The 20352-nt window shown below is 34.2% G+C and overlaps 1 protein-coding gene across 1 annotated transcript in view; it reads left to right on the top strand.

Moving 5' to 3' along the window:
• Nucleotides 1-16921, top strand: part of LOC123656304 (von Willebrand factor A domain-containing protein 8) — a 32434-nt gene extending 15513 nt beyond the window's left edge. The window contains exons 6-21 of the mRNA XM_045592010.1: nucleotides 3447-3605; nucleotides 4215-4554; nucleotides 5009-5255; nucleotides 6268-6408; nucleotides 7282-7417; nucleotides 7498-8395; nucleotides 8638-8843; nucleotides 9194-9381; nucleotides 10853-11012; nucleotides 11851-12006; nucleotides 13051-13159; nucleotides 13975-14095; nucleotides 14652-14832; nucleotides 15478-15623; nucleotides 16282-16383; nucleotides 16761-16921. Of these exons, the coding sequence (XP_045447966.1) occupies nucleotides 3447-3605; nucleotides 4215-4554; nucleotides 5009-5255; nucleotides 6268-6408; nucleotides 7282-7417; nucleotides 7498-8395; nucleotides 8638-8843; nucleotides 9194-9381; nucleotides 10853-11012; nucleotides 11851-12006; nucleotides 13051-13159; nucleotides 13975-14095; nucleotides 14652-14832; nucleotides 15478-15623; nucleotides 16282-16383; nucleotides 16761-16866 (3396 nt within the window). The 3' untranslated portion in view covers nucleotides 16867-16921. The remainder of the gene's footprint in view (nucleotides 1-3446; nucleotides 3606-4214; nucleotides 4555-5008; nucleotides 5256-6267; nucleotides 6409-7281; nucleotides 7418-7497; nucleotides 8396-8637; nucleotides 8844-9193; nucleotides 9382-10852; nucleotides 11013-11850; nucleotides 12007-13050; nucleotides 13160-13974; nucleotides 14096-14651; nucleotides 14833-15477; nucleotides 15624-16281; nucleotides 16384-16760) is intronic.
• The last annotated feature ends 3431 nt before the right edge of the window (nucleotides 16922-20352 follow it).

Genomic DNA, 20352 nt, shown 5'->3' with positions numbered 1-20352 from the left:
ACTACGAAATGCAAAAATGTTTTCTTAAATTACATCCGTACCATGTTAATTGTTAAAGTTGGCTTATTACTGTTATAAATGCGAAAGTTTTGATGGATGAATGTTTGTTACTGATTCACGCCAAGATAGTTGTATAGATTTGGACAAAGTTTCGCACAGAATTACATTCTGGAATAGAACAAGGCTGCTTTTTATTACGGCAAATTGCACGGTTGCTGTTGGATGACTTCCTGTGTTTCGATGTGAATGAAGTCGAAGAAAAAACTAGTTCTTAGTATGGATAAAATTTGACACAGAGATAGGATTTGGTAGAGCACAAGGTTGATATTTATTCTAAAAAAATGTATTCCCATTGGATAGTCTTCTAGATGAACGAAAACGGGGAAAACAACTAGCTGTTAACACAGTGATTGTTAAATGAAATGTTGCAATCATTAACGAGTAGTTGGAATTAATATCCCTCGGTAATTGTGGCGAATAGTTTCCGTGCGGCGGTGGAGGGTTAAATGGGAATAGACATGAAGGGTTACTTTACGGTAATTTGTATACAGAGTATGTTTCTCTAAATGAGTTCGTATAATACGATAATTATAGTTCATGATGAAAATGTGATGTCTATTTGTTTATTTATGAAAGGATTGTAAAATTATTATAGAGGTATTCTATACAATTGATGTATTATTTTATTAGTTTCATATAGTTGATTAAAATGGAGAGATTATTAGTTATTCTTCAGTCCCAAGGGAAGAACAGTATCGCCTTAAACTCGAGCTTTTAGCGTGAACATGAGATTTTATACTTGAAACTAGCGCTGTTTCCAAAGTCTATTCTTTAGGCTTACCTACTGAATTTGACATCAAATAATTTATTTAGAAACATTAAATTTTTTGTCGATCTTGATAACTCAGCTAATTCTATATGTATATGTATTTTTAAATCTATAGTTAATTAATTATACTTTAATAAGATATCTATAAATAAATCATCTATTATTTGAAATTTGATTAACAATAAAATGAATTGTAAAATATAGAAATTATTTATTTATTATATTCTATACTGAATAAATAAATCACACCGATATGTTGAGTTCGCGTGTGTATTGAAATATAAATCGTACGAGTTGGGGAACGTTGTCGCCGACAGGCCTGTTGGTTGTTTTACACCGCGACGATACGCCTGGATTTATGGTATTCGTTTTATTAAAGTCATTGTACTTGAAGAATGAAGTATGAAGCGTATTAGGCTATTCGTCATGTTAGTATTATAGTAATAATACACTTGTTGTACATTACAAAATAAAACAAATAAGTATTATCGACAAATGTAAAAATTAATATTTGTCTGTGTATCCTTTATAAAATCGTAAACTATGCATTTGATCAAGTCATAATCTTCAGCAAAGTGTTGTGCATAAGCACACAAAGGTTTCTGAATTGGTACGACCAAAAAAAATGCGTAGCAACGCGCGCAGGTTACAGGTGCTGCTAGTTCAAATAAAGAAAAACGTATAAAGGCGGTCTCTTCTAGATAATCTTTGGGTATAAGAGTCGATATTGACAAAATAAAATGTTTCCATAAACCTATGTTTAGGAATTTCCTTTTTTATTTCTTTCTTGATATTGAAACTTAAGCAATATCAGGCAAAGTTTTTAAAAATAACCTTTATGCGCCTTCTTTTACTCGAGCAAACTTCATAAAAAATGTTGAATGTGTTTTTATAATTTGTATAAATATTTAAAAATATATCCGGGTGTTAAACTTAAGGTGACAAACGATCTCTCATAATATTTTTCTAGGCAAATACTGTGTTACATGTATGTAGTAATGTATAGGATTAGTTAGTAGTTCAAAGGGTTAGTGGCTATATGTCGTGGGGAGCAAAGTTTGAATGGCCTTTGATTTGTATAAAAATAAGTTATCTGGTAAATCAGAACATCAAACAACCCCCTTAATAAAATGAATCCTAGTAGAAATCCAAGAAGATTTGGGTGTGAAAACGTGATGTAGATAACTAAACTGTACCTATACCATCTAATGTGATCTTTCTTATATCTTAGTTGATTATAAGCAGGAATCAATAAAAGTTTCTATAAATTGCCTTAACAAACTCCACCCTAACGCTCCACATCTGAAGGAATAGATAACTTCCCCTTACTTTCCTATCAGGTAGATACGAATCAGACTTTTCATTTTATCAATAAATACTTCTGTTATAATAATTAAAGTGGATCTAGTTCCTGAACGTTAATGGTTTACTTGGCAAAGAGCTTTAGTATGAGTATCTTTTAAAAATAAATATTCTTACATGTAAAAAGGTCCATTTTTAGCTTTTAGTTAGTGTTAAGTTATTCTTTGCCAGGCTTCACGCACGCAAGTATTTTATATCTTTATGATCTTACTTACAACTGGGATTTTGAACTGATTTTTTTTTCTTTTGTGAAATATTTTCGGTACATTTTTTCTAAAGTAAATAAATGTAAAATACGAGTAAAGCGTGCTATCATTTAATCGTGTTTGTTCGTAAACAAAAAAAAAACTGACTTCAATTACATCGACTCGTTATAACAACAGTACTACGTAAGTAGACGAAAAAATAGTCAAATACATACGCGTCATCAAAGATTACTCAGTAGTACAGAGTAGTTATCAGATCTCGATCAAATAAATTTAAATGGGACTACAAGACAAGCATCAGCTTTCGATTAAAGCAAGAATCATCAAAATCGGTATACCCAGTGAAAAATTAAGCGGTATAATACAACGTAGGTCGACGAAAAAATAGTCAAGTAAATACGCATTATTAAATATAACTCGAAAGTTTGCACGCTCTACCCAGTCAAAACTTCTGAGGTAACATACATAAAAAAAATACAATCTAATTGATAACCTCCTCATTTTTTGGAAGTCAGTTAAAAATTAAAATACATAAGAAAAATACAATCGAATTGAGAATCTCCTCATTTTTTGGAAATCGGTTAAGAATTAAAATTTGTGTAGGATCTTCAACATAAAGTAACCTAGTCGGAAGCGTGAACTGATTCCTAGCTTCCCGCCCGCGTCTTTGACTACATAAATATAATTTTTTAATTTTATTATATATATATATATAGATAGATAGATATATATACATATATTATATATAGTTATAATATAATCTTTCCTTTTTGAAATATTTATTTAAATGAAACCAAAACCTGTGCCCCAATCACATACAATGTTTAAAATAATATTAAATTTAGAATCTCAATCACTTTTTAATTATCAACTTGATGTCTTTCGACGACTTTCTACTGGCCATACAGATGTTTGTCGAGGTCTGGGCGCTTGTGTTTGTGTATTGTATGTTTCTGGTCCCCCGAGACAGTCGTAAATTCTAGTAGTAGTCGTTGGGTGTGAAGTGTTTAAATATTTATTTACTAATTACTTTTTTTTTGGTTATCCAGGAACATCTCAACACTCTGAAAGAAGTAGCTCCTCGAGTGGACGCTGTTAAGTTGGAACAGTTGCTGTCTGCTGCTTACGCTCTTATTAGCCCCGAGCTGCAGCAAATTAGCTTACCCGATTTCCCAGTGGACAGCTTGTATGCTGCTGCCCTTATTTTGGTGAGTTAATTTCGTAAAAAAAAAATGTACGAAAATTTGTTTTACAATTAGTTATTGAAAAAATGTCATGCAGTTTTGAAAATTATAGAAGTTTGATTGAATGTTACGTGTGTTTGGCGTTATGTTGTATAAAATTGCTAACTTTACGAACTGCGCAATTGTTTAGTGTGTCTTATATAAATATAGATTACACGGGCAGCATAACTGAAACAACGAAACAAGTCCATTAATACAAACTGTTGTCTAAATAGACACATTTAATAAAAATACAGGCAGTCGTGGTCGTAAAATGACTAATCAATCTTGCAAAATAGGAGTTTTATTTACAAATTTTAATAAAATAAACCTTTACCCATTCAAAGTTAAGCTAATTACACCTTGACCTCGTAATGCCAGGAGACGATCAGTTCGCGTGAAACGGGAACGCATCAGTAATATATTTCAAGGACGCGTCGTCACGCACGTACGAACTAGCCGTAAAATATTTGCGAGTGTAGTTTATGAACCTTAAATCGCCCTCATGATGACAGTTTGAGTACATTGTATTTGGGGCTTTCTGTTTTATTAATTTCCTTTAACGAATTATCTAAGGCCTATTATTTTTTTCAGGAAAAGAATTCAAACATACCAGTTCATAAACTTTTATATTATCTATATCCTTACAATACATTCCTATCAAGAGACCACATAAGGAATGTACAGGCAGTTTTTAATAATCTAAAAGTAGATACTAAAGCGAATTGGAATATATCCCTCAGAAACGTAGATTTTAAGGAGAATAAGTGTACTGTAGAAATGGATATTAATAGTCAGATAGCACAATTTAGTGTAAATATTGGTGATAGAAAGAGTAAGTCAGAGAAGAAAGGTTTTGTAAAAACTGAATACCAGACTCAACTTCTGAATGAGATACTCTTAAGTCATAGTGTTGGAGATTTCTGTATTATTGGTAAGTAAAAACAATCGTTATGGAACATAGTATAATGTTAATAATTGGGACTGATGCGTACGTTTTCTGAATTCAAAGGGAAAAAATATTATCATCAGTCCTCCCGTGACCATAGTTGCTGTAAAGTTTCCGAAACGTCGGGCATCTAAAAAACTTAATAAACCGCGATAGAATCCGAAAAAGTTGTTTCATTATAATGAGTTAAATTCGCATAAACATTAGGTGATAATATTATGACATTTACCGTAATTAAGTTTATTAATTATGTTAATATAATAAGACAAACAATGGCTGTAATACTATGACTATTATTCTATAAACAAAATAAAATATTTTTTTATGGTGTTACTTATTACTTATTTTTAAAATAATGATAATAAAGAAAGTAGTAAACAATTTTTAGGTAAAAATAATTAAAATAAAAAACTAACTAAACTTTTTATTTTGTTCTAAGGTCCAAAAGGTTGTGGTAAGAGTCTTCTTGTCTCCCAGATGGCGTCTCTGTTAGATTATACAATAGAACCTATAGTTTTATACCAAGATATGACGGCTAGAGACCTAATTCAACAACGCACGACTCTGGATAATGGAGATACCGTATGGCGAAATTCAGCTTTAGTTGACGCGGCTTTGAAAGGCCATTTAGCGGTTTTAGATGGATTACATCGGATACATCCTAGCACACTGGCTGTTTTGCATAGGTACTAATTATTTTTATACTCAAAAGGTGGCAAACAAGCACCACAGCCTGATGGTAAGTTTTCAATACCAAGGTATTGCAAGCGGTTTGCCGACCGTTGGCCTGACTCCACCCAAAAACTTTTTTCCAGAGCTAAGTAGGGTCACGGCCTAACCACAAATTCAAAATCAAAATCAAAAACAACTTTATTCGAATAGCCCCATAAGCACTTTCGAATCGTCATTTTACAAATTAAAACTTTAAAATTAAATTATTATTTTTATAAAAGTAAAGCTACCACCGACTCGAAATGTAGACTCTGCAGAGAAGAATCGGCAAGAAACTCCGCAGTTACTCTTTTGAAAATAATATATAAACTGTGTTTTAGTACATAATTAGTAAAATCTTGCATGAAATACAGGAACACAACACTGCTTAAAGGCAGTATTATTTAGCTGTTATCTTCTGTGACGTTGAGGGACTTCCCCAGTCGAGCTGTTTCAAAATTTGCACTAGATATTTCCCCGTGTGCTCTACCTCAATTAAAAATAATATTGTAGAGTAACTGTTGTAAATATCATTAAAATATCTTCAAGATCTCATTCGTCTTGTTAAGTTTGATAACAGAATGTCTTTTTCAAAATAATCATCTTCATCATCATCATCATTCCAGCCTATTGCAGTCCACTGCTGGACATAGGCCTTCACAAGTTCGCGCCAAAAATGCGTGAACTCATGTGTGCCCATAGTCACCACGCTGGGCAGGCGGTTTGGTGACCGCAGGGCTGGCTTTGTCGCACCTAAAACGCTGCTGCCCGTCTTCGGCCTGTGTGTTTCAAAGCCAGCGGTTAGATAGTTATCCTGCCATCGGTCGGCTTCTTAAGTTCCAAGGTGGTAGTGGAACCCTGTTATCCCTTAGTCGCCTCTTACGACACCCACGGGAAGAGAGGGGGTGGCTATATTCTTTTGGTGCCGTAGCCACACAGCATTTCAAAATAATAAGTATTGTTAATTAAAATTTTGTATCTTCGAAGATTGGTCCACGATAGAGAACTTCAACTCCATGATGGCACCAGACTACTTCGACATGATAGATATGATGATTTACTATCTTCTGGTCTTACACAAAACGAATTAGAAGAAAGCGGCATTAAAAGAATTCACCCGGCTTTCAGGTAAGCCTATAAAACACAAATTATTTGTCATTTCTTTGAATCTTACACTAATTACAGCAATCTTATATTTACTCACACACATAGTTAATTTATACAATTGTAACAATAGGAGTTTAAAAAATTGTTGATATTTCTATAACATTTTTTTGGAGTTAGGACTCCTTAAGAATCGATTTTCGATTAATCGATTAAGATGAATCGATTAAGGCCCCCGGTATGAAAAAAATATGAGGAGTAAAATCTACCGAACGAATGACCTTGTTACGTTTTACGTAACGCCATCTATCAGAAAGATAAATTACTAAGAAAAACCCAATAGGGTTCCGATAGATGACGACGTTTTCTAATAACGCCATCGATCGATAGATAGCGTTATTTGATTCGTTTATTTACCAGTTGATATGGTATTTATCTTTTTCTTAGACTCATCATTATCATCATCATTACAGCCTATACAGTCCACTGCTGGACATAGGCCTCCACAAGTTTACGCCAAAAATAACGTGAACTCATGTGTTTTGCCCATAGTCACCACGCTGGGCAGGCGGGTTGGTGACCGCAGTACTGGCTTTGTCGCACCGAAGACGCTGCTGCCCGTCTTCGGCCTGTGTATTTTAAAGCCAGCAGTTGGATGGTTATCCCGCCATCGGTCGGCTTCTTAAGTTCCAAGGTGGTAGTGGAACCTTGTTATCCATTAGTCGCCTCTTACGACACCCACGGGAAGAGAGGGGGTGGCTAAATTCTTTAGTGCCGTAGCCACACAGCACTCAGCTTCTTAGACTAGTAAGCCTTTTTTATGCCTATTTAGACAGTCGATCTGAAGAATTAAAAGCCAGTCGTGCGTCGGAGCTAACACACACACTTTTGTTGCAGGATAATTGCTTTAGCAGAACCTCCAGTGATAGGTCGCGGACAGCAATGGCTCTCACCGGAAATTCTTAGTTTGTTCATATTCCACGAGATGAGAAATTTAAGTAAAAGTGAAGAGATATTTATTATTAATTCATTGGTACGTATAGAAATATGTAATGTTACTTAAAAATAATGACTTGTTATAAGATATGCTTTAAGGTACATTATTTTTTACAGTATGGAGACATCTCTAGTCCATTACATTCCATAATAGATTTAGCTGACCAGCTAAGACAGTCGGAAGATAGTACTCTAAAGAATCTTTCATCATCTTTATCAACAAGGCAACTTCTGCGAATAGCTAGTCGAATGTCTAAATATCCCACTGATTCGGCTTATGAAACCGTCCAAAGAACATTTTTAGCTAAATTCCTTCCTAATTTGGCTAGACGAGCTCTAGAAGGAGCAAGTCAGAATAGTGGCATTCAGCTACCTAAGAAATTTGGCCTTTTTGGTCGAGAATCTAAAAAAATCGGTTGTTCTGTTCAAAATGGTGTATTAACAATTGGAAAAACGAGCACAAACGTATTTAAAACGGATGCTCTAACTAAAGTGCCCGATATTCTATTCTATGACGTACCCCAACACATAGAACTATTGGAATGGCTTCTTCAAGATTTCCTTCTTGGAAACCATTTACTTCTAGTCGGTAATCAAGGAGTTGGAAAGAATAAAATAGCAGATAGACTTCTGCAGCTACTGAATCGTCCAAGAGAATATATTCAGCTACACAGAGACACGACCGTTCAGTCATTAACTGTTCAACCAACTGTTCGAGATGGCATTGTGATTTACGAAGATTCGCCATTAGTAAAGGCCGTTAAATACGGCCATGTTTTAGTTGTAGATGAAGCAGACAAGGCACCTACACACGTTACATGTATATTAAAAACGTTAGTGGAAAACGGAGAAATGATTTTAAGTGATGGTAGACGTATTGTACCTAAGGACATGATAGAAAGTTCTGGTGGGGACGTTTCCAGTTTTATACCTGTACATGAAGAATTTAGAATGATTGTATTGGCTAATAGACCAGGTTTTCCGTTCCTAGGAAATGACTTCTTCGCTTCATTAGGTTTGTAATTGCTATCTAAAATATTTTTTGTGTTCATTAGAATAAATTTATTTATTACCACTATTTTACGGAAAAAATCATAAAATAAAGGTAGTAAACAAGTCTGTCCGTTAAAATAATCCTTAATATTTATCCTAAAAATAGTACAGGCCAATTTAGTTTACCAAGAAATTTGCTTTCTTCGTATTTCATTATATATTCAATTAAAATAAAATTTAAAATTTTCTTATTATCATTTACAGGTGACCTTTTCTCATGCCACGCGGTAGACAATCCTTCAATAGATTCAGAGATGGAACTACTCCGTTCTTATGGTCCTGACGTACCAGAAGATGTGATGAAGAAACTCGTTGAAGCGTTCGCAGTCCTGAGAAATATGGCTGATCAAGGTCAACTAACTTATCCATACTCTACTCGAGAGCTTGTGAATATCGTTAAACATTTACAGGTAAACGACTTTTTATATTGGTGTATTTTCTAGCTGACGGTGACCAATTAACGGATTATATGTAGGTTTGAGCGGCAAACGAAATTTATCGCCGCTTGATATTTAAAGGGTATGTTAGAAGAGATAATTATTTATTGAGTTTGGCAATTATCGATTTATTGTTTTCGTTTCCTATAACAAGAAATTATAGCCTCAAAAATTCCTTCAATTCTATTCCATTTCCTAAATATGTAAAATATTCATAAGTTTAAGGCAGCGTAAAGTAAAATTTTAGAAACATAAAAATAAATTTGTTGACATAAAAAGGACGTACCTTAGTTTTTTTTACATAAATTTTACCAATTTTACAGAAATACCCAGAAGAGGATTTAGCAACAGCGATAGGAAACGTGTTTGACTTCGATCGTTACAGCAAAGACATGGCTGACACTTTGTTAGAGGTATTACATGCAAGCGGTCTGCCAACTGAGGGCGTGTTGGAGGGTAGATCGAAGGATGCTTTGAAGAAATTGCAAATGACTATTGAAAGGACCAGTGGGTACGTATTTTGTTTTTTATATTATTTTAGGCCGGTAACATAACTGCAAATCCTTTAATGTTGCAGATGTCCATAGTCGACAACATTATGTAGTGCCATATGCTCGTTTCCCCCTATTTTAAATGATATTCTTTACCACTTTAAATGTAACATAATAGTAGTTTATGCAACTGTCATATAATGAAGGGTATTAAAACACGAGTGTGAGTTTATGAAACGAGCGCAGCGAGTTTCATAATAGTAACGAGTGTTTTAATACCCGTGTTATATGCAGTTGCATACACTACTTTATCTTCACTAATGCAATTAATCAAACAACAAGAGTAAAAGCTGACAATAGTTTATTTATAATAATTGTTCAAATTTTGGATGGTACAATTTTGAAAGTTAATATTAATTATTGATCCAGCAGCTGTAGCGGTCGCGGGGCAAGCAGTAGAGCTCGTAGACGAAGTCGGAATAAGTTATTATATTCTTTTTCATATAATTTTCTAGATTTCTCTGGCAAAAGATTGTGAGTTAATTTTGTTGCCAATTCTAGAATATCCGGAGGCGTACAAATATCATCGTCGCTATCCATTTTTAACTTTTAATTTATTATATTAAATTCACGCGTACGTGTATTGTCACAGTGATTTTGCCGCCATTAAAATCTAAACAATGAGAGCGCAGCTGCGCGCATGCGCGCGATGTTATAATGAGATTTTACGATATCGATGTGGATATTATACCATCATGTGAAATTGCTTAAATTGAGTGTTTTGTTGTCTGCGCTATAACAGTAGTAATTATAAGTCAAGTATTGGAAACATAAGTAGAATGTTACAACATTAGTGTAGATAAAACTTATTTATTTTATAAATTGTGAACTTTGTCTGACTCGTGGAAGGTACACGCGACAGGGTATCCTAGTATTTGGGTCTCATTCACACACTGTTACACAGTCGTTATTAGATAAAGCAAATAAGTTTATTATCGCCTAAGAAACAACTAAGAAATATAATTATTAAAGAATTATTAATAAACATTTAACAGACTGCCGCCGTGGCTGTGACGCCGCGTTGGCGCAACGGTCACAGTCATGGATTGTACCTGTTGCGCTGGCGGTTGCGGGATCGATCCCCGCACATGACAAACATTTGTATTGGCCATACAGGTGTTTGCCGTGGTCTGGGTGTTTGTACAGTCCTTGTGGGTCTCCCCACCGTGCCTCGGAGAGCACGTTAAGCCGTCGGTCCCGGTTGTTATCATGTGCACTTGATAGCGATCGTTACCCATAGTAGGGAATATATCCGCCAACCCGCATTGGAGCAGCTTGGTGGATTAAGCTCTGATCCTTCTCCTACATGGGGATAGAGGCCTATGCCCAGTAGTGGGATATTACAGGCTGAAGCGTTATTTAACTGACTAAACCTAAAGTTTTCTCAAGTAATGCTTATGTCAAGTGTTATTACAAAATTTTCCTTTTTAGTAAAGACGTATCATCTCCAAAACACGGTAAAGAAGACCCAGAAAATAAGCCCCATGTGGGTGGTAATACCTGGGCCGGGGGGACCGGTGGGAGGGATACAGCTGGCCTCGGGGGGAAGGGCGGACCTTACCGACTGGATAAGGGCCATGACGTACATCAGGTATGTGTTTCGTATCATTGCTTTTCTTGAACTATTTCTTATTTTTTGGAAGTTACGCGAAAGTATTTTTATATCGTCACAGTCAGTTTTTTTATTGGATATTAAAAAAAATACCTATAGTAAGTTTAGTTCAAAATATAAAGATGATAATACCCGGTTAGTAGAATGATTAGGAGGGAATAAAGTCTTTTGATTAGGATATAGTATATATAAATATAATATAGGGTATAAGGGTTAATTGTCAGAAACCTTGATTTATCTGTGGGACACTGATATTCTCATAAATGTACCACAGATAAATCAACACAGTACAACAATATACACGATAACATGTTACTATAGAATTCTAAAATGAGTTGCTTTGAAATTGAAACAAGTGCTTAGTATACGAGTTATATATTATTATACGTTTTATGATTTATATTAAAACAATTGCTGACATTAGAAGTAGTTTATATTACACATTAATTTGATGCTTTTTATAAAATATATATTTTTATGAGGTTTAATTTCAAAATTACACATCACATATATATCAATAATATTAAATTAAATTTTTTATACATTGTACTCATACAAACCCTGTTTTCTATTTTTCTGTGCTTTAGACCACACGACTGAAGAAAAACTTACAAAACGTAATTCTCTCTCTTTCTATCTTCAATTACTTATATCTCCCTTTTAACTGCAGTTCGCCTCGCCTTATCACAATTGTTGTAACGCTCTCGTCACGCATTAATCAGCTTATTACCCAAGTTAGCGTGCGTGTAAAAATAAGTTATACTTCAAAATGTTGCACATTAGACCTATTATAACGCTGTTATATACATTTTTCCAGTTATCAGACGCAGAGAAAGATGACATTCCAGATCACGTGAAAAAGGCCGCGAGAGATATGAATAGGAAGATTTTTGAAGAGAGATTAAAAGAGATTAAAATGAGCGAGTATGATGCGAAGTTATATGGACAGTTCTTTAGAGCAGTACAACCACAGGTAAGACATGTAGCCTCATAAACGAGACCTGAACCTTTATACCTTTATAACCTGTAGCGGCGGAAATTAGAGGTTTGGTTACAAAGATCACAGTAAAATAATGCTGCACTCAAGCAATGTTGTGTTCCAGTTGTGAGTAAGTTGGCAACGCGCTAGCAATGTGTCTGGTATTGTAGACACCTATACGGTTCAGCCTGTAACATCCCACTGCTGGGCATAGGCCTCTTTCGCCATGCGGGAGAGGGATCGGAGCTTAATCCACAGCGCTGCTCCATTGCGGGTTTGTGGATATATTCCCTACTATGTGTAACGATCGCTATCCGGTATCTATGATAACGACCAGAACCGATTGCTTGACGTGTATTCCGAGGCACGCAAGTGTTTATAAGCAATGATATCCGCTTATCAAAAGTAACTCTGGTTAGGGTCTGTCGGTTTCCGATAAAATTAATATTGTACTTAAGTCTTTAGTTAAGCAGCAGGAGGTAAAACGGCCTTAATAAGTTAATACAACTTTTAGTTTAAAAATGAAAAAGAAAAAATAATGTTATAAACTTTACCCGTTGGATACCGTTATCCGTAAGATAAATTTATCAACAACCGGTGAAGGCGCTGTAAGTTATAACGTAATGTAACGCGGTGTAACGCAATTTGAAACTGAACCCTAGCTAAAATATCTATAATATAAAAATGAGTCGCTGAATGTGTTGCTAAGCGCAAAACTCGAGAACGGTTAGACCGATTTCGCTAATTCTTTTTTTAAAATATTCCTTGAAGTACGAGGATGGTTCTTACGGAGAGAAAAATTCTAAAAAAAAAAATTTAAATTTCCTGAAAAAGTCTAAAAACAACACTTTTCTATACTCCCATGTAAAAGATTTGTGATAATACTTAAAAGTCAATTTGAACTTTAATACCATACGATAAAGTTTGTGTTAGGCGATACGAAGTTCGCCGGGTCAGCTAGTTACATATAAATGGTATTATGGATATGGATGGATTCAACGATTAATATTTATAAACTTTTTTTTATTTTTAAAATAGATCGGAGCTCTTCGTGGTGTTTTGGCTGAATTGCAAGCAAAGAAAAAAGAGAGACAATGGAGCAGACACCAGACAAGTGGCGAATTAGACGATGGAAAAATTATTGAAGGTATAAACTGTGACACTATTATAGATTCAACACCATTTATTAGGAGTTTATAAAGATTTGTTGCGAGCGTGTTAGTAACCTACACATTTAGATTTGAAAGGTAAAACACTAAAAGCATTAGACAGTCTGTATAGTATACCAGCTAGCTGGAAATGTATGCATGCATGCAATGCATGTGGAAGGTACATCTTAGCCACGACTTTCTAGAAACAAAATTTTTATCTTCGGTCGTATTTAAACAGCAAATCAGCTGTGTGAAGGAATTTAAAGTATATTGTACTCATGAAAATATGTAAAATGACGATCAAAAAAATAAATGTATATTATCAAATCGATTATAGTTGTACGTAAGTATTTTAATTTCCGTTTTTCTGTGTTTCTTCGCTAATTGTTTTGCATTCTTTTATTTGATTGGATGGACTTTGTCTCAAATAAACGTATTATTATTATTATTATTATATTCAACTGAGGTAGGGCACAGCAGTAATTTCCTGCTCAAAATATGGAGCAGCCCGACTGGGGTAGTACCTCGACCTTACAGAAGACCACAGCAAAATAATACTGTTTTCAAGCAGTATTGTGTTCCTGTTGGTGAGTAAGGTTACCGGAGCTCCTGGGGGATTGGGGATTGGGTCGGCAACGCGCTTGCGATGCTTCTGGTGTTGCAGGTGTCTATAAGCTACGGCAATCGCTTACCATCAGGTGAGCCGTACGCTTGTTTGCCGACCTTGTGACATAAAAAAAAAATATTATTATTATTATAAAGGTGTTTTTGAAGCCTATTTAATAGTTGTTTTTGATTTTGGTTGTTTTAGGTTTAACTGGTGAAAGATCGATTTATAGGCGAAGAACGGAACAAGATCCGCCTCCAGGCGCTCCGCCGGAAAAACCTAAGCGATTGAGGCTAGTAGTTGACGTATCGGGCAGTATGTATAGGTTAGTATTACTACGTAATTTATAAGTTAAGAACGGAGCAATATTGAGATGAGTAGTGTGGTAGGTCACTGGGGACAGTATGTATAGTATTATTAAGATCTAAGAAATGAGACATCAATTTATAGATTAAGAATGGGGCAAAATTCGTCAAAAGAACTACTGGACAGAAAATATCCTGCAAAAAAATATGAAGCAGCCCGACTGGGGAATTACCCCGACCTTACAGAAGATCACAGATAAATAATACTATTTTCAAGCAGTGTTGTTTTCTTGTTGGTGAATAAGGTGACCAGAAGTACTGGGGGGAATAATGATAGGGTCGGCAACGCACTTGTGATGCTTGCAGTGTTGCAGATGTCTATGAGGTGATGCTTGCAGTGTTGCAGGCGTCTATAAACTACGGTTATCGCTTACCATCAGGTGAGCCGTACGCTTGTTTGCCGATCTAGTTGTATAAATTAAAACAACGACAATTTTAAGAATAAATAAATAAATAAAATAATAACAATTACTTAACTATCAATGAATAGGAACTTAGAGATTTTTTTTCTTACAGGTTTAACTCTTACGACGGACGTCTGGAACGTTCCATGGAGGCTGTTGTTCTAATGACAGAAGCTTTGAAAGGTTACGAAGCTAGAATTAGATACGATATGTACGCTCACTCCGGCGAAGAGTATGCCCTGGAACTGATTAGAGTGGATCGGCCTCCGGAAAATGAGAAGGAACGATTACAAGTTAGTTGTCTGTTTGTAATTTTCTGCTGAGTGTAAAAATATTCTTACTTCTTCTATTTCCACCCTGATCGATATTTAATACAAGAGTATTTAAAAATATTATTTTACTTCATATTATTTTTCGCTGTACTTCTAATAGAATGTGGATTATGCCCAACAAATTTAGTATTAAAGTATATAGCGATTATATCTTAAACTATACGTAACCAACGTTGATTTCTATTTATGAAATTATCTCAGTTTATTAAGGATTGCAATATATTATTTTTCATATTTTGGTACTTCCGTATTTTTACCGTATTGGTTACCCGTTTATTCAATTACTACTAAGTTGTTCCTTACTGGCATAGTGTTTAACTACCATAATTTATTGAGTTAAGTCACTGTAGAATCTGTCTTGCACAAAATTTGGTGCAGTCAGATTGGAGAAGTACCTCAACTTTACAGAAGATCACAGCTAAAGAATAATATTTTCAGCCAGACTTCCTAGGGAGAATCAGCGATGGGGTTAGCAATACGCTTTCAATGCTCCTGTTGTTGCAGGGGTCCATAGGCTACGGTATCCGCTTACAATCGGGCCGTACTTTTATTTGTCTTAAAGGTGTAAAACAAGTATTTTTGTAATCTGTCGTGTTTTAATATCAGATTATCCGCACAATGCATGCCCACGCGCAATTCTGTTGGTCGGGTGATAACACACTACAAGCTGCTAAACACGCCATCGCAACTCTTGCCCAAGAAGATGCTGATGAGGCTGTACTACTCGTGCTCTCGGATGCTAACCTCAGGAGGTTTGTGATTTACTTTACTGTTATTGCCTTCTCTTGATGTTAAATAGCCTATGACATTTGATAGATATGTTTACTTAAGGGTTAAGTGCGTTTAAATTTGTACTCAACCTATAGCTATTGATAGTCACGCTGTTTAAAGTGTTAAGATTTTTTTTTTAATCTCTGTGATTTTCAGTGTTTACAAAAATAAACACATTTGTTTCAGTTATTTATTATTGTAGGTCAAATTGAAAGAATCATTGTAAGTTATGAATACAGAAGAAGTCAGCAGCAAACTTTTTAGTTATGGAATATACTATCTCAATAAAAGTTAAATATAAAAACAAGTGTTTTGAAAGCAAACCATTTTTCTTTGCTTGTTTTGTATTAATTTCCAATTCGTGATAGAGAAGTGTTTGACAGAACTTATTGACGATTTTATGATGTTGCCATATAAAAAAATTAATTGAGGAAATATCCTACTTAAAACCTTGTGTTGCAAACTTATAAAAATAAAATATATAATTAAATCAAATAATGTTCTATTTTTTGAAACACGGGTATCCACTTCAATATATTTAGCGTTCACAACTTGATTATACAGTAAATTTTTGAATGGAGAATTTGCTTTTTTATCTTTACTTCTCTTATCTAGTTTTTATATAAAAATATTTTTCAGATACGGCATTCCGCCAGAAAGCTTAGGTGCGATTCTTACATCAGATCCGAGAGTGCAAGCTCACGTTATATTTATTGGAAGTCTTGGGGATGAAGCCAATGCGTAAGTTTTTCTAGAAAAATTAACTTAGAAAAATAACCTAGATAAAAAACATACCTAATATTAATACATATTTAAAATTACAAATATTTTTCATTGTTGATAAGATTTGAAAATTGAATTTAAATTATGTCATAAGATAGGACTAGTAGAAAGTATCATGCCTGAAATCTATATATTTTCAACTAGGGACCTCAAAAACCTCAGACTTTTAGATTAACACACACAAAAAAAAAAATCGAGTGTGCTTTAGTTTAGGACACTCAACTGAAGTAAAACTTCTTATTAATAAAAAAAAATTGATTATATTATATCTTGCAAAGATGATGCCAGTGCCATCAATCTTATAGATAGTATTTCCATGTATCTTTTATTTGCAGACTCCTGCGCAAGTTACCAGCTGGTCATGCCCACGTGTGTATGGACGTGGCGTCACTCCCACATATCATGCAACAGATATTCGCAGCGTCCTTGATGCAACCATGAAATTAATTTACTATACAAACTATGAATAAATAAATATATGAATAGACGCCTCACACTCAACGGCAACCAATTGGATTTACGACTGTGTCTGGGGACCGGAAACACACTATATACAATTATTGAATCTATCAAACACTATTATTATTCATTCTTAAGAATATTGTACACTTCCTATCTGTCACTACTGTATCTTGTCCTATGCCCAAAGGTTATCTGGAAAAATCGCTCTTCAGCGATAAGATCGCCTTTGTACATCTTTTTTTATTTACTACTCTGTTTGTTTATATTTTAGTGTATAATAAAGAATATATTATTTATTATTAATACACAAGGACAAATGCCCAGATCAAGGCAAACATCGGTACGGTCATTACAAATGTATGACATGTGCGGGGATCAAACCCGTGACTGTCAGCGCAACAGGCTGTGTCTGTTGAGCTAACGCATCTATATCTATGTTAAGACTATGTGACGTGATAAACTTTCTACGATTTAAACCTTCAATTCCTTTAAATGGTTCGTGTTATTCTTTCGTAGTGGTTTTGATCGTAGCACAATGAGAATAATGTATACAAGATGGATACACAAGGATGTAAATAGCTGTATCCTCTACGTATATGATAGACATTTAAATTAGTTGAGACCTTTTCAAGTTTGGTCATGATTACGACACATGTTTGTAACGCCATCTATCGGAACTCGATTGAGTTTTCAAAATTCGTTTATTTACCATTTGATATGGTACTCATCTTTTTCTTAGACTAGTAAGCATTTTTGTGCCTATTTAGACAGTCGATCTAAAGGAGTATACCCCAGTTGTGCGTCGGAGCTGACACACACACTATTTGAGGTAGGGTACAGCAGGAATTCCCTGCTCAAAATATGGAGCAGCTCGACTGGGGAAGTACCTCGACCTTACAGAAAATCACGGCTACATAATACTGTTTTCAAACAGTGTTGTGTTCCTGTTGGTGAGTAAGGTGACCAGAGCTCCTGGGGGGAGGGGATTGGGGATTGGGTCGGCAAAGCGCTTGCGATGCTTCTGGTGTTGCAGGCGTCTATAAGCTACGGTAATCGCTTACCATCAGGTGAGCCGTACGCTTGTTTGTCGACCTAGTGATATAAAAAAAAAAAAAAATATAAAGATAATTATTCCAATTTCAATATTATCAAAGTAAATGGTTTAGGTAAAGTGTCGGGAAATATTTATTCAATTATACGTATATCATGTACAATAAAATTGTATGTGTATTTTTATTATTTGAAACTTAAGAAAAACGTTAACCATTTAAGAGGACGTCTGTTAGTTACTCTCAGAATGTTACATCATATAAAATAATATTAAAGATTAAAATGAAATTATAGTACAAATGTTGTAATAATGTAATACTATGACTAAAGTATAGTAATAATTTTTGTATAATACAATAAAATGTATTGTACAAAATAAATAATAATATATAGTAAAACCTTTACAGGACCAAATCTGTACAGTAAATATTTATTTAATACTAGCTGTACCCTACGTGCGTTGCTACGCTTTTATTTATTTATTTTTTGGTCGTACCAACTCTGAAACCCTTGTGTGCTCATGCACAACATTTTGCTGAAGATCATGACCTGATTAAATGCATAGTTTACGATTCTATAAAGGACATACACACAAACATTCATTTATATATATATAGATATTTAGACACAGAGCAATAATATAAATTTTTTTGTTTGTTAAAAGTAAATGTGAAAAGTTCATTTTCAGTTTTGCTGAAACTCATTATAATTTGTTACATATCTGATAATGAAAAAGTTTTATAACACGAAGGAGTAAGGAGTCATCCACGCAAAGCAAAAGTTACTAACTTGAAACGTAGTAAAACTGTCTAAGTCTACTTCTATGATAATGATAAGTTAAATGTATTAAAATTAAAAATGATATGTAAAAAAATTGTTACTTTTTTATTTTTGTTATTGGTATAGGCTGTGGACTATTGTGAGATTTATATTTTGTTAAAATGCACACTAAAATATATATAATATATAACAGCAACTTGTTTTATTTCTGTTCTTAGCTAAAATATTACTCATATACTTCGTTATTACGTTTTATACATTATTTTGAGTATGAGATACATGCTCTTTTTTAAGTCGGCTAGGGTGTTACAGAATAACATTTTTTTTTATACAAAACATTCAATAAAAATTTGACATAAAATCTCTTTTTGTTCTGATTTTTTTACTGGTAATATACCCGCCTTTAATAGGCTAATTTTTGCACGCCGACAACATTTTTATTTTTAGGTTTACAAAAAAATTAAATGTACAAAATGGTGAAATAATACTAAATTGATTTACCACGCTAAATTCTTTAAAACCTTACAACTTAAAAAGGTTTTTACAGCGAATAATACAAGTAACGAGATAAATCGACCGATAAGCCAAAGAAAGTATATCATAAATGGAAACGTTCACTCAATAAGTCATTCAACAAATTGAGCGATTGGTTGACTTGAATTCCGAGTACACGGTTATATGTTGAGCTATTAGTAAGGTACTAAGAACGTCAATAATCCTAGGCTTTTCTGATACTGTTAAATTCCGTTAAAAGTCATAACAGATTAATTGTATTTTTCACCTTATATAGGATTCTTAATCTCTATGACATTTTCATATAGTTTCAATTTATTTTAACTTGAAATGGTACTCGTATTATAATGTACAGTAACAGTCAGTCAATTTCATACTTCTAAACAAGTCTCAAGTCTCCTCTTAAGTAGGTAACTGTGGAACTTAATTTGCGACACTATTCCAGGGACGATTTGCGGTTATAAGCTTCAATGAAATTTGCCTCTAACAATTTTTTTTAACAAAAGCAGTATTAACTATTTAATTGTTCTTTTTTTTTTTAAATAAGGCAAGAATTTGACACGGTATTTGTCTCGTTGAATTTGTCAAGGATTAAACACGGTATTCTACGAAAGACAAGTGGGATAACATAAAAATCATGAAATCATATTTTTTATGGCGATGTCAAAGTTGCCGTATCGCGCTAGCGTTGAAATCTTGTCGTGATTGTAATTATATCATCTAAAAGCAGGGAATGATATGGCAACGTGATGATTGATAGGGCTTGATGGCTTCTTGTTGTGCCGTTACGCTTCGTTGGTAACTTTATATGACAGTCATAACTCAATATATATGTGAAATGATATCATGGGTGGCCGTAATCATGGCGCTTGCAATACTTTCAAAATATCGATAATCCAAAATGACCAACAATCAACCTCATTCCGTTTATTTAAATCCACGAGAGCTTCAGACCTCGTAGTCAGCTCTGCAAGTTTGTATTTTGTTCAGTCTTTTCGCAAATTTGAAGTAAAAATACAATGTATGCAATTGGTTTTATCTCACTAAACTTTGTTACCAGTATTTTACTTGATTGCTGGTATAGGTAAGGATAGGTGTATTACACATATGGCGTACGTATAC

The sequence above is a fragment of the Melitaea cinxia genome, chromosome 9 (genome assembly GCF_905220565.1).
Source record: "Melitaea cinxia chromosome 9, ilMelCinx1.1, whole genome shotgun sequence".
In the NCBI taxonomy this organism is placed as follows: Eukaryota; Metazoa; Arthropoda; class Insecta; order Lepidoptera; family Nymphalidae; genus Melitaea; species Melitaea cinxia.
This window is presented reverse-complemented; position numbering and strand designations above follow the sequence as displayed.